General features: G+C 32.8%; 1 protein-coding gene and 1 pseudogene across 1 annotated transcript in view; one reads left to right on the top strand and one right to left on the bottom strand.

The window, feature by feature from the left end:
• The window catches only part of LOC145296927 (uncharacterized), a 279,866-nt gene that overhangs the window by 23,575 nt on the left and 241,291 nt on the right, over window positions 1-15,000 (top strand). Inside the window, exon 2 of the mRNA XM_080143129.1 lies at window positions 5,290-6,753. Coding sequence (XP_079999255.1) covers window positions 6,457-6,753 — 297 coding nt within the window. The 5' untranslated portion in view covers window positions 5,290-6,456. The remainder of the gene's footprint in view (window positions 1-5,289; window positions 6,754-15,000) is intronic.
• Window positions 8,922-9,040, bottom strand: LOC145297435 (5S ribosomal RNA; annotated as a pseudogene).

The raw sequence follows: 15,000 nt of genomic DNA on the forward strand, positions 1-15,000 counted from the left end.
GGAAACCAACCAATATAAGCTACGAACGCAATGCTGCATGGAAATCGCAACAGGAATTAAAAAAAAAAAAGAAACGTGAAAAGGAACTGGGGCAGTCATCATAACAGACTCTTTTCTATTGTGAATTAATGGACCCTTGCTGACTGACCAATCAACTGGCAGGGTGCATTGCTCCTATATGTCCTTTAAGGAACTAATTACTCCTGTTGAGAACTAGCCAGTAGCCATCAGAGGACCACCATTGTACGGTATTATCTAGGACTCTCTCCTCTCATTCTCTGTCCACTGAATCCCCCCCCCCAGCCTCCGGGCTTCAACTTCTTCACTGAAGACCTCCACTGGACAACCTGGAGACACTTAATGTTTCTGCACCCCCACCCCACCCCGACACGGGAACATCCTAGAACTTTCTATTTCTTCTTTTCTTTCTTTCATCTCGAACAGTCATGCTTCTTACGAAATCAATCCTTTCGTTATTTTTTTTTTTTTAACAAAGAGTGTTGGTTAATTAGTCTGTGCTTGTAAATTGCAAATTAATATTTTATTAGAGGCTTTGTGCACTCACGATATACGAGGGGCGTGCAATAAGTAATGCCCCTGACCTACTTTCTATAGCAGTAGAGCAACAAAACTTGGCACAGTTATTAGCCTTTCTCTACATAGGAACCACCCAGAGTTATGCATTTCTCTCATCGTTTGATGCAGCTCTGGAGACTGTTTTTGTAGAACACCCCAGGTTGGTCCTCCAACCACGACGTGACTTCAGAAATCAAAGCTGCGTCATCTGGAAAACGCTTTCCTTTCAGAAACAACTTCATGGCTGGGAAGAGGTGAAAGTCAGAGGGTGCAAGGTCAGGAGAGTAGGGAGGATGTGGGAGATTTCATAACCACATGCCCTTGCTTCTGATCTCGTGACATGCGAGTTGTGGACCGGAACGTTGTCCTACAGGAGGAGGGTACCTTTGCTGATCTTGCCCCGCCTCTTGATTTTGATAGCTTCCCTTAATTTCCTCAAAAGTGAAGCAAAATAGGCTCCTGTAATTATGGTACCCTTTGCCAGGAAATCTGTCATCACTACTCCGTTCTGGTCCCAGAACACTGTGAGCATGACCTTGCCAGCGGAGGGCTGTACCCTTGCCTTCTTTGGAGGTGGTAAGTCCACGTGCTTCCACTGCATTGACTGGGCTTTGGTCTCTGGATCATAGTGATGGACCCAGGTTTTATACTGTGTAATCAGTCTTTCGAAAAACTTTCACTCATCTTCTTGGCACATCTCCAAATTCATCTTCGAGCACTCGACGCGTTCTCGCTTCTGGAATGGTGCAAGCAACTTGGGAATCCATCTGGCAGACATCTTATGCATATGCATATGGTCATGAATGATAGTCTCAACAGACCCTGTACTAATCTTTACATCTTGGGCTATTTGGCGAATAGTAATGCGCCGATCTTCTAAAATGGCAGCCTCAACTTGACGGACAGATGCCTCATCAATGGCAGAAGGGGGGGGGCGACCAGGTCAGGGAGCTGTTTCCACAGACTTCCAGCCATGTTTGAATTCACGATGCCAGCGTTTTACAAGGTCATATGATAGGGCATTATCACCATAAGTTTCTTTTATTTCATCAAAAGTCTCCTGTGGTGTGCGTCCTTTCAAATACAAAAACCGGATCACTGCTCGACATTCAAGAGGCTCCATTTCACACCTGACTCAGTTCAAACACCTGTAAAACAGAAACCACAATTAGTTCAGAGCTGTAATTTGTCACATAACCCGTAGAGATATAAATCATTGCACATACAAAATTTCAGCTAGATCAGACAAATGGAAGTGGGTCAGGGGGGTTACTTATTGCACACCCCTTGTAACACTCCTAAAGAACACCGCCATGTGAACACAAACCAAACCTCTACTGCAGGGGTTCTCAACCGGGGTCCACATAGACCCTAGGGGTCCATGGAATATTTCTTGGGGTCCACAGGCAAACCATAACAAAACTTATTATCATTATTATCATAATTATTATAGTTGTTGTAGAATATTTGCATTAAATAAGTTTTCATTTAAAAATAAAGCTTAATTATGTAATATTCCTTTGATTATTAAAACCTCAAAATTTATATTAGTGAAAAATAGAAAATTGTTTTATGACCAATAGTTATGAAGGGGCCCACCAAGATAAAAAGAAGGGAAAAGGGGTCCATAAGTAAAAAAAAGTTTGGGAACCACAGCTCTACTGGAAAGGTAGAGAACGTACTAAAACCTTAGAAAAGCTTATAATCACCCAAAAACCCGCAAAAGACAAATGGTCATTGGCAGCGAAAATTAAATAATAAGTGGTTATTACGATAACGATAAACCAGTTGCAATTGTTATTTGAATAAGTGAAAACTACGGGTAAATTGGGAGACTTGTCGTCACCCAGATTCCAAGGAACACCACCGATGACTAAGGGGAATCGACAAGAATATAGCATGGCAACCCCCATTTACTATTTGGGAGAAATCTACGTTTTAAATAATCAAAAACAAATATTTGTTGTTGTTTTTTTTTTATTGAAAATCGGCCACTGAAATTCCCATATCAACTTTTGTTGAATTCAAAAGAAATCTATGACGGATACAACACACGCCCTTTTTTAAACGTCTTTTTCTTTCTTTTTTCTTTTTCCTTCTTTTTTTGGTTGTGAACACATACCTGTGAGTTGCTTCTTCTTTCTTTAAGTGTGCACCGGTTTACTTCTAATACAATAATAAGAATACGCGTATAGTCACTATTTCAGTGTAAATCCCTATTATTTTGCGCGTGGTGTTAAGGGAGATAATTCAGTATATATTCTAGCGAATGTTAGTATCGTCATTAGCCGAGTAAAGTATAAGTGTTAGTTTTTAACTATTTGTTCCAACTGACGTTAATTATAAAAGTTGAAGGCAAGTTGGAGAGAAATATTGTTTCTGTTTTCCAGCACTCTGGTTGTGTCTGTACCATTTAAATTTTAATGTCGGTTGGTTTCCGCGCTTCTTCTGTTTGGATGCTCTTCTTCTCGTCGGTTTGTTTTTAATTTCATTAATTTTTTTAACTTCTTATATTTTTGTTTTTTCGGTGTCTTATGCTGCGGCAATCAGCGTTCTTATTTATATATTTCCCCGTCATTTTATTTTTTGTATCATCTGCATAGTCTCTCATACTTACCAATCTTTCCCCTTTCTCTCTTTCTTACGTAGAGCAGCTCGATATCATCCTTTAGGGTGGACTGCATTGTGCATGGTCATTAGTTTCCTAGTCTTCTGGTTCACATGATCTAGTTCTTTTGTTCTACTTATGAATGGTCCAGAATATTATTATTATTATTATTATTATTATTGTTATTATTATTGTTATTATTATTGTTATTATTATTATTATTATTATTATTATTATTATTATTATTATTATTGTTATTATTATTGTTATTATTATTATTATTATTGTTATTATTATTGTTATTATTATTGTTATTATTATTATTATTATTATTGTTATTGTTATTGTTATTGTTATTATTATTATTATTATTATTATTATTATTATCATCATCATCATCATCATCATCATCCGTTATTTGGCGTGACGCCTGTTTATAGCGACACACGTAAAAGGAGGCAGAAGACATGGGCGCAGTAGGGGTTAAATTACAATCATACACAACACTGAGTCAAATACAGAATCGAGTACACTCAACATCAAGTACACTCAATATCATCTTACCATCAACGCTTACCTTGTGAACTCAGAGTATCGGAAATTCCCATATACACAAAACAAAATCACTAAAAAAAAAAAAAAAAATACCCTAACTAAGGGTAAGGAGTAAACGTTGGATAAAATGATGGTTTTAATTTTATACGAACTTGCCAAGATTCGAACCTGGAATTCTTCTGATCCGTTGGCAGACGCGTAATCCATTGCGCCACAAATCCTGTCCTTCGCTCGAAAGATGTTACCGCTATTATATATATATACAGTGCTTAATTCTGTTGACATGGGCAGGTAACTTTTTCGACAATTGCACGAAACGGCCCCAAACCCTTATTTCGGGCTTTTTGTGTGAATCGGCGTTGTTCGTTACGAACCATATATAGATAAGGACAATCTAGGGACTCACACCTTTTAGTGAAAAAAAGAATTTTTCTATTCGGTGCATCCGTTCGAAAGTTTTCTTGGTATATATACACACATACATAAATAAATAAACATTTAGAATTTTATTAATAGTATAGATAAACAGAAACACCGTAGGTATTCAACTTAGCGTTACATTCTTTAATAAAATATTTTAAAAAAACAGATAGAAACTGAAACATGTACATGCGAGTATTATGTTTTTTTTTTCTAAACAGTTCATTTATTGTAAGTAAAAAAAAATACTCGATCTGAGATCGAAACCAAAACCTAAAGACAGTGAGTCAAGTACGATAACCATTAGATCAGCTTGATATGAAACAGTTGAAAACAGATAAAAATCCGATAGCCTCCCACGTAACAATTTTTCAATTTTGACCCCTTTGCCAGCCCCCTTTTTTTACATTTTCACTCCAAACAAGGCACATTGCCACTTTGGTGTAGGGGGCTACTATCAGGGACATGAGCTACTGGGATACTATGTAGGGAGTTGGGCAGCAAGATGTCGTTCACGTTACACTTGAACTTCTGCATATCAGTACAGTTGGGGAAGCAGGTACCCGGAAGGGAATTCCAAAGTCTAGCGGTTCTGGGGAAGAAACTACTGGAGTAGAAAGCTCTCTTACATCTAGGGATCTCTACTGTGTAGGGGTGGGATTTAGCTGCTTGTCGGGTTTGTCGAGGGTATTTAGGTCGTGGGGGCACAAGTGCTTGCAGTTCGTCAGAGCATTCACCATTAAAATGCTTGTAGAACAGGCAGAGGGATGCAATATTTCGTCGATGTGACAGAGGCTGAATCTTAGATGACAATTCAGGACCTATCAGATTGGAGACTCTGTTTTTGGACCTTGTCTAGGAGTGAAAGACTAGCAGCAGATGCATCAGCCCAAATATGACAACAATACTCCATACATGTGCGAATGGTGGCCTTATAGAGGTACGGGGTAAAACGAATTAAAACGATTTCCACGTGTCTGAATACTCTATATATCAAAATTTTAAGTCTGTAGATCAAAAATTCGTTGAGTATATAGGTTGAGATGTGTCTTGACACACAAACACACATTTTCACTTTCATAGATGTAATAATATTTAAGTGCTAAATCTTTCTTTTCTCTTTCTTTCAGTTTCACCTCCATTCCGACGACGAATTTCACATTTAACGTTCCGCTAACCTGCTGACCCGATCTTCGGGGCCGAATTGGATGATTCGATTGAACCTGGAACTCACACAGTATCTTATGCGATTTATTGTGCCACATTGCTTCTGAACCAACATTTTGTTGATATTAATACTAGTGGTGCTACCCTCACACGCATGTGGCTACGTCACGCGTACACCTATCATGATTAATTTTCTTAAAGTGTAAAAATGTCGAACTGTATTTTTTCGTCCATTTTCAGGATTCGATCTCGGGACCTATACCGTAGGAGTGGAAGCTAATACTAAACACCAAACGATCTCGACCAACCCTTTAAAAGCGGCAATATATACCTAAAAAAAATTTAAATCGTTTAAGTAAGCCACGGAATTTATTCATGAAAAAGTCTTATATTGACAAAGAGCCGACCTTTACGATTCTTAGAAACTGACAGACTACCTACTAAAACTTGTACCTAGCTACGTTACTTCAGAAGATACCAAGAGCAATGTTTATTGTTGTTATCATTTCTAATTATGAATGACTTGAAAATAAAGTTTATTGATAACGTTTGCATTAAATTATAAATGTAAAAAAAAAAACAAAAAAAACAAGAAAATGTTTACTACGGACTGAAACACAAGGTATTTCGGCAAGATATGCATTTGGTTAAGTTTATTTTGATTTTAAACATTTTTCAACATAAAGTTAAGACAAAAGTAAATTCACAAACATACTGTAAAGGATACAAAGTATTTATACAAATAAAAAAGAACATTGTGTTGAGAATTATCTCCCCTATTCTGTAGATCATAAAATAAAGGCCTACTTTTTTTTAATTTGAAAATCGATTCACCAAAGACGCGGAGTATGTTAGTAGCAATATTTTGCTATAAAACTCATTAGAACACGATTGGTTATAATCAATATAACATTGAATTGGATGAAGACATGAAATGCTGACAGAGATACATTCTTTGTCTTTTATTCATAAAAAGATGAAAGAGATTTTTACACGTAATTCGGCTCCGAGGAACAACAAGACTGATTATGATGGTCGCGGCAATCACACGGACTACTCCCACAAAACGTCGCTTTTCCTTCCTGAAGAACCACCACGAATAACGGAGTAAGGAGTATCAATCGAGAAAGATGACTTCATCGGTGACTTCGAAGGCCACCCAGGTGTCTCCAGAGGTCGGCGGGACTGGACTGTGCTCCACGACACGGACACGGAGCCGATCGCTGAACGATTTACCGGGTGGACTGCGGGTGTCCGTCTTGAAAAGGCCCGAACGGCTAAAACCACGAATACAGGCGACCCTCGCTGGTCTAGAGGAACTGCGTTTACTAAAGGAACAACACCGGAATTTGATAGACGAGGCTAAATTGGCACTTAGGCCCCGTTCAGCCAGCAATTCAGATGTGCAGGATTTATACGCTAAACAGGTACGTATTTGAATAACAATTTTAAACATATTTATTATTAAAAACACGATTTTAAATATATATATTTTTTAAATATATACATATATATATATATATATATATATATATATATATATATATATATATATATATATATATATATAGTGCAAAGTTTTGTTGAAAATTCAAAGACTAACGTTTTCTTCTTTTATAACCTTCGTTCGTTTATTTTTTTCCCATTACAGCTGTTTCGTTAGTGGGAAGGGAATTTTACGATTTAAGTGTCCATAAAAATATCCTGTCCCCACCAACTTCTTCAGATGGTTTTCCATTAGATTCTTACAACAAAAAGTATATTTTTACCATGCTGAACATCGTATATATATATATATATATATATATATATATATATATATATATATATATATATATATATATATATATATGATAAAGATGCATTATTGGGGGCTATTATTTTTAAGGTATTTCTTTTCTATATGACTTTTATAGTTTTGTATATTTTTTCTGGCTCTATTCTTTATTCTTTGCTGTTTATTCAGCCTTTATATAATATCTATAGTAATTTTTATCTTATATTTCTAGGCTAATATCCTTATGTCAGTCTCATATATATATATATATATATATATATATATTTATATATATATATATTTATATATATATATATTTATATATATATATTTATATATATATATATTTATATATATATATATTTATATATATATATATATTTATATATATATATATTTATATATATATATATTTATATATATATATTTATATATATATATATTTATATATATATATATTTATATATATACATATATTTATATATATATATAAATATATATATAAATATATATATGTATATATATTTATATATATATATATAAATATATATATATAAATAGATATATATATATATTTATATATATATAAATATATATATATTTATAAATATATATATAAATATATATATATGTATATATATATATAAAGAGGTATATGTGGTAAAAAAACAATGAGAGAGAGAGTGCTCAATACGTTAGTAGAGCCACACATGTTGTTTTTTATTATTACAACCTCAAGTGTATTAACTTAATTCATTACAAAGTGTTTCAATAGTCAGGATAAAAATTATCCGTCCATATCGTCAGATGATTCAAGCTAAAATAAAAAAAAGAAAAAATATATATATATATATATATATATATATATATATATATATACATTCAGGCAATAAGAATGAAAAGTTTACCAGACAAAAGCAAGTATAAATTTAAATCTAATATAAATATTAATATGTACATTGTACTTTCATAGTAAAATCAACCAGATAAAAAAGTTCAATACACCCAATCAATATATATATATATATATATATATATATATATATATATATATATATATATATATATATATATACAATCAATCAATCAATCAATCAATCAATATATATATATCTCTATATATATACAATCAATCAATTAATCAATATATATATATATATATATATATATATATATATATATATATATATATATATATATATATAATCTTGCTCTTCTGTTGAAAAGCATTAATTCACGATATACCAGAGTCAAAAGAGTTTTATTTATATTTCATGTTTTTTTTTTATTTGAAGATAAAAATGTTTATTAAACTTTGAACTGTCATAAATTCTTTACACACACACACACACACAACACACACACACACACACACACACATTTTGATAGTAAAAGATATAAACTTGTAATCTATATATTCAATAAATTTGTTTTCTTTTAATTTCCAGATTTATTTAAGCTCGCTCCTTTTCGAAAGTTGAGCATATTGGGGAGTGCAATAACAAACTATCCCTAGCGTATAAAACTATAGAAACTTTGTATAAATAAATAGAGCTTAGGCATTTGGACAATGTTCGAACAGTCCACGTGATCACATTAGCAGCAGCCAGATAGCGTAACGATTTGAAGTGCGGCCTGTAGCCAAGGTGTCGGTCGACGCTAACCCTACTCGGGTTTAACTGGCTTCCTCCAAAGGAGGAATTTCAATGGGAGTATGAAATTCACAAGCGGTCCCCCAGTCGCATGTATATCCCCGTCAGGAGTAATAACGACGTTGGGTTTTTTTTCAACTCTTGCAGGAAAGTGCCGACGTCCTCCTTCGTACAGCACCTGGAATTCCCAAATTGGTCACCCATTTTAGTAATAACCAAGCTCAACGTTGCTTAACTTCGGTGATCTGACGGGAACCGGTGTGTCAACGTGATTATACCGTAACCGAACTGAGGTGGTCGAGTTTCAATCCTTGTTTGAGCTAGTTGCTAGTTCATCCAGTAAAGAGCTGTGATACAACGAAACAGTCTATAGATATGGACAATATGGCAATAAGAATGCGAAGATAGAAAAACAGGGACACATTTAGTGCATTTGGTATTTTAATGAAATTTGGATATAAGTTCCGTGTGTTTATTGTTCCACCATTTTTCCACGTGTACTTTCGATTTGATTAATCGAAGGAATTAGTCTTGGTGTGTTTATAATTATGTCCTTACTGTTAAGTATTTTATCAACTAGCAATTTATGACTTTAAAATGAGCATCTGTAGTGACGAGATGTACATGCTAAGACTTTTTTAATGTTAATTACTAGACACTTTAAAACGTTGTGACTAGTTCCGTAATTAATATTATTAATTCAGAGATGCCTAATTTTAATCCAAATAATACCAAGAATTTCAAATCTTTTAATGTTCGTATCGTGGACTATGGTTTTTGTATTATCAACAAAAATGTGTTTCTATTGAGAAGAAAGGGATGTCATGTTTTTTAGTTGTTCACAAATTGAGATAGTATCAGAGATGCAAGGTGAGCGTGTGAGAAAGTGTTGTGGCAGTAAAACCTATGTGATAATTACATTTTTTTTATTACTGATGCTTTCTTTCAAAGGCATTGAAACTGACATACAATAATTTTTTTTGGCTGTTTTATTTGGAGGGAGTTGGAAAAATTATTTTTAATTATCAGGTTTAACGTACGTTTTCAATTATTTATAATGAATGATTATTAATTTATTATTATGGGTCATATATATATATATATATATATATATATATATATATATATATATAAAGCTGTGTGTGTGTGTGTGTGTGTGTGTGTGTGTGTGTGTGTGTGTGTGGTCACGAATAGGCTCCTATATGGTGGACTATTTTAAAAAAACTGATTAGATATAATGATAGATGTATCGAGACACAGGAATGGGTATGTTTGATCTGGCAGAACGGTGGCTCATTAAAATTGTGGGGTCAGCGTTCGCGCCTGGTCCACAAAGTATGGAAATAAAAAATTTAAAAATTAAAAAAAAAAACGTTTACAATTGTTTTTGATATAGATGTACATAATAATACTTTGATAAGTATGTTGAACTTAAATAGTAATGGTATAATAAAATTGTGGGGTCTGCGTTCGCGCCTGGCCTGCATAGAATGGAAATAGGCACAAACTTTAATAAAGACATTTCATATCTATCTGCGTAAGTATACTTTGATAATTATGTTTCAGTTTGAAGAAATATGGTATAATAAAATTATGGGGTGTTCGTTCGCACCTGACCTCCATAGAATGGAAATATGTCACAAAGTTTAACAAGTTTTTTTTAATATAGATCCACAGAATATTGTGAAAAGTGTTTCAGTGTGAACAGGTATGGTATAATAAATTATGGGGTTTATCTATTTTATTTTTACTTTCATCATATTTTGCTTTTATTTTGATACCCCCAAATTCGAAGCTATCTTTTTACAACCCTTCCTTTTCATAACCTATCATACTTTCATAAATCAGAGTCCATTTTCTGTAGGCTGTTTTTGAATCAAGTCAACGACGGGTACTTTTGCTAGTATATATATATATATATATATATATATATATATATATATATATATATATATATATATATATATATATATATGGGGGTCATATTCTTTAGAACTTTTCGATAATAAAAAAAATTGTTATGACGATCAAGAAAGCATACAAGTACAATTTGAAATATAATATTTAAAATTTTAACGCTGAGAAAGTCTTTAAACAATAAAGACAAAATTATATATCTATCGATGTTTCGTCTTTATTGTTTAAAGACTTTAGCAAAGATAAAATTTGAAATTATATATATATATATATATATATATATATATATATATATATATAGCACCGATTTCTTCGTCGTTTACACTATTTCGACATCACTCTTGATAAAGCCAAAGTAACAGTTCAGCGAAACGTTGACATGCATTATTAACTGTTAGATTAGTTAATAATTCATCTCAACATTTCGCTGAACTGTCACTGGCTTTATCAAGAGTGATGTCGAAAAGGTTGCAAACGACGAAGAGATGTGTGCTTCTGGCTTCTACGTGACGTAAAGTTTTTTTATTATATTATTCGTTAATGATTGATACTAACACGAACTTTTTTGAAAATACAATTTAAAGAAGATGAATACAAAATTAAATCTACTAAGAATGTCCCTTTCGATTAAAGAAAGAATCGAAATCCTTATTTAAAAAAACTAGACATCTTCAATCCTGTGTCATTTTCATGGTTAGTCACGTGGTACAAGTCGGCTCACACGGAATTTCTCAGATAAATAATTCTTTCAATTAGTTTCAGTTCAAGTTGCATCTCTTCTCACACCTTCATAGATCTATTATATTGTCTTTCTAGTATCTCCATTTCTTTGTCTATCTGCAATGTTACTTCAATGATAAATTCTTAAACATTTAATTTCAAAGATATTGAGCTTTTCTTATGTTTTGTCAGCATTATTAGAATTCCATTTACATACGCAACCATAGAAACTGGCAAGTCCTAACTTTAAAGATGACTAGCAGTTCAGCCCGGCTTTGCCCAGGCCCTATGTACTGTTCATTACTTTATGTGCATATATATATATATATATATATATATATATATATATATATATATATATATATATATTTATATATATATATATATATATATATATATATATATATATATATATATATATATTTCTTTTATTAGGGGTAAACAGTTACATATTGTCGCTACAAATAGCCATCTGTTTCAGTCAAAGAGACTTCATCAGGCGACCTGGAACCTCACGACGCAAAAGAAAAAAACAGGTCGCCTGATGAAGTCTCTTTGACTGAAACAGATAGCTATTTGTAGCGATCATATGTAACTGTTTACCCCCTAATAAAAGAAATATTCCGCTCTTTTTATTGAGCACTATTTAACAACCTCGTTGTCTTCATTAGTTTGGACTTTTGAACACATCTGAATATATATATATATATATATATATATATATATATATATATATATATTAAAAAGTTTGACCCGTGTCCAGGTAACCTATATCTAAAATTTCAATTGTTTAGACCCAAAATTGGCGGAGGAGTTTGGTAGAGCCTGCAAAGGTAAACTCTTTTAACTTTCACCTCTTGACAGCCAAATTTTCGCTCAAAAACTGATTAAAAAGCTTGCTGCATGTCTGAATACCCTTTATGTCAATTTTCATGTGTTTAGACCCAAAATTGGCTGAATAGTTTGCTAAAGACCGAAAAGGTAAAATCTTTTGAACTTTGACCCCTTGGCAGCCAAATTGTCTGCCAAAAACCGATTAAAAAGCTTGCCCTATGTCTGAATACACTTTATGCAAAATGTCAAATGTTAAAATCAAATTCTTTTTAACTTTGACCCCAATTTTGACTCCATAACATTTATTGGGGGGGGGGCTCAAAACAAATTAAAAAGTTTGAACCAATATCCAAGTAACCTACATCTAAAATTTCAAGTGTTTAGACCCAAAACTGGCGGAAGAGTTTGGTAGAGTTTTCAAAGGTAAAATCGGTGAACTTTGACCACTTGACAGCCACATTTCTGGCCGAACACGGATTACAAAGATTTTCACAAATCTCAGTACCCTTTATATCAAATCTCGAGTCTGTAGACTAAAAATTGACAGAGTTATTGCGTAGGGAAATATACACACACACAGAAACACACGCACACAGAAACACATACACACACAGACACTTCACTTTTCATTTTTTTCAAAAGCCTATTAAAAAGACTTCCCCAAATCTCAGTACCCCTTGTGTCCAATCTCGAGTCTGTAGACTGAAAATTAATAGAGTAGTTTGGTAGGGAAATGTACACACATACACACAGATAATTTCGCTTTTATAGATATATAGATAGTGTTATCAATGATAATATCTCATAATTTAGAGGAAAGGTAAGAATGTTTAGTTTTTAGATCGACAGGTATTTGGCTGCCAGGAGTAGCATATTACCAGTATCAATCCTTATCTGATCAGTCCATCTCTTTGGTGGCCATTCCGAGTCTAACAAACCGCGTATGAGCGCGTGGGAAAATATCAGCAAGATCTGTTCGATAGCTGGCCTGCGAAGATATTAGCAGCAGTAACTGAAATAGCACATATGCAAATAAGAAAATGTGCGCGGGCTTGCGTCAGAAGAAAAGGGGGGGGAGGAAGAACAACAGAAGAAAAGTGCACGTCGAAGACGATAGACGTGTAAAGTCGAAAACAAGAAATGATTGTCTATGACCGGCGTGTGGTCGAGGAGAAAATAAAAAACGCGTGCGAGGTGACCTGGACGTATAACCCCGCAGTGGCGACGAAAGATTTTAAGCTGGTGTCGAGACGGCAGGGTGTTATTAATCTTATAGCGGACAAATGAACAGTTAGAAAAAGGGAGAAGCAGGCATTGTTTGGAAAATAATAATAATAATAATAATAATAATAATAATAATAATAATAATAATAATAATAATAATAATAATAAATGCTTTTGCTAAAACAGAAAAGAAAAGCCGAGTCGGATTTATTTATTTTTGTTTGTTTGTTCCTTTTCGACAGCACTAGGCGGCGTTGGGGTTCGAGAGAGGTTTTAACTGTAACGAACGAGATACGAGCGTAACGGCCACGTTACATTTTGATTTTTAGTCTGTTACACGATTTCTTTACATGGGTGGCATCTCGAACTGCTTTTTTTTCTCAGTCATAGATAGATCTGTTAAATAAAATGCGAATAGAATTTTACAAACAGGAACTGTTATTTCTGATTCTCTAACAAGTATTACTGGCAAATTCATTTGATTTAATAAATATACTTTTTCTATTAAAGTTTTTTTAAAAACAGTGTTCGTACAGAATCTGGTCAGTCGAACTCTTTCGTAATTCTCTTTATCTTTAGTCCGTTACATGATTTCTTGACAAAAAAATAAGAACAACAATTCGAATAATTGAAAAATAACGAAAAAAAGCTCATTAAGCAAAAAAAAAAAAACAAAAAAAAACACTCCGTGCTATTTAACAATACTTGTCTAAATAGAAACAGGTTGCCGAAGTACACAATATATATATATATATATATATATATATATATATATATATATATATATATATATATATATATGTATATATATATGTATGTATTGCCCACTTTGATCATTCGTGTAGATAGTATCTGTCTGTAAATGAGTCAGCAAATATGTTAGAAATGTTATGCCTTTATAATCATTCGCCCATAAAGCCGCCAGCTTGTGTAAACTTTCATAATATATATATATATATATATATATATATATATATATATATATATATATAAACACAATAATTAATGTTGCTTACTTAGTTTGTTTTGAAAAGTTGAATTTCATGTTTCATATATATATATATATATATATATATATATATATAATGGGTATCTATATCAATAATATATATAATCTTCCTCCTCTCTCTCCATATATATATATATATATATATATATATATATATATATATATATTCACGAAAAACAACACAGATATGCATATGCGTGCTGTGTGTGTATGTGTGTGTGTGTGTGTGTGTGTGTGTGTGTGTGTGTGTGTGTGTGTGTGTGGATATATGAAACAAGATAAGCAAGATTAATTGTTGTTATATACACGTATGTTGTTGCTTATCTTAACTGTTGTTTGAAGTGTTGATTTCATGTCTATATATATATATGTGACAGCCTTCTAAATCTCTACTATATATACATATATATACATATATATATATATATATATATATGTATATATGTATATATAAATGCATGTATACACTGCTGATCAAAAATTTAAGACCACTTAAAAATCTTTTTTTTTAAACTTTGTTTTTAGAATAGATTTTAAACTT

Source organism: Euprymna scolopes, chromosome 17, assembly GCF_053919585.1.
Source record: "Euprymna scolopes isolate OS-2025 chromosome 17, ASM5391958v1, whole genome shotgun sequence".
NCBI lineage: Eukaryota > Metazoa > Mollusca > Cephalopoda > Sepiida > Sepiolidae > Euprymna > Euprymna scolopes.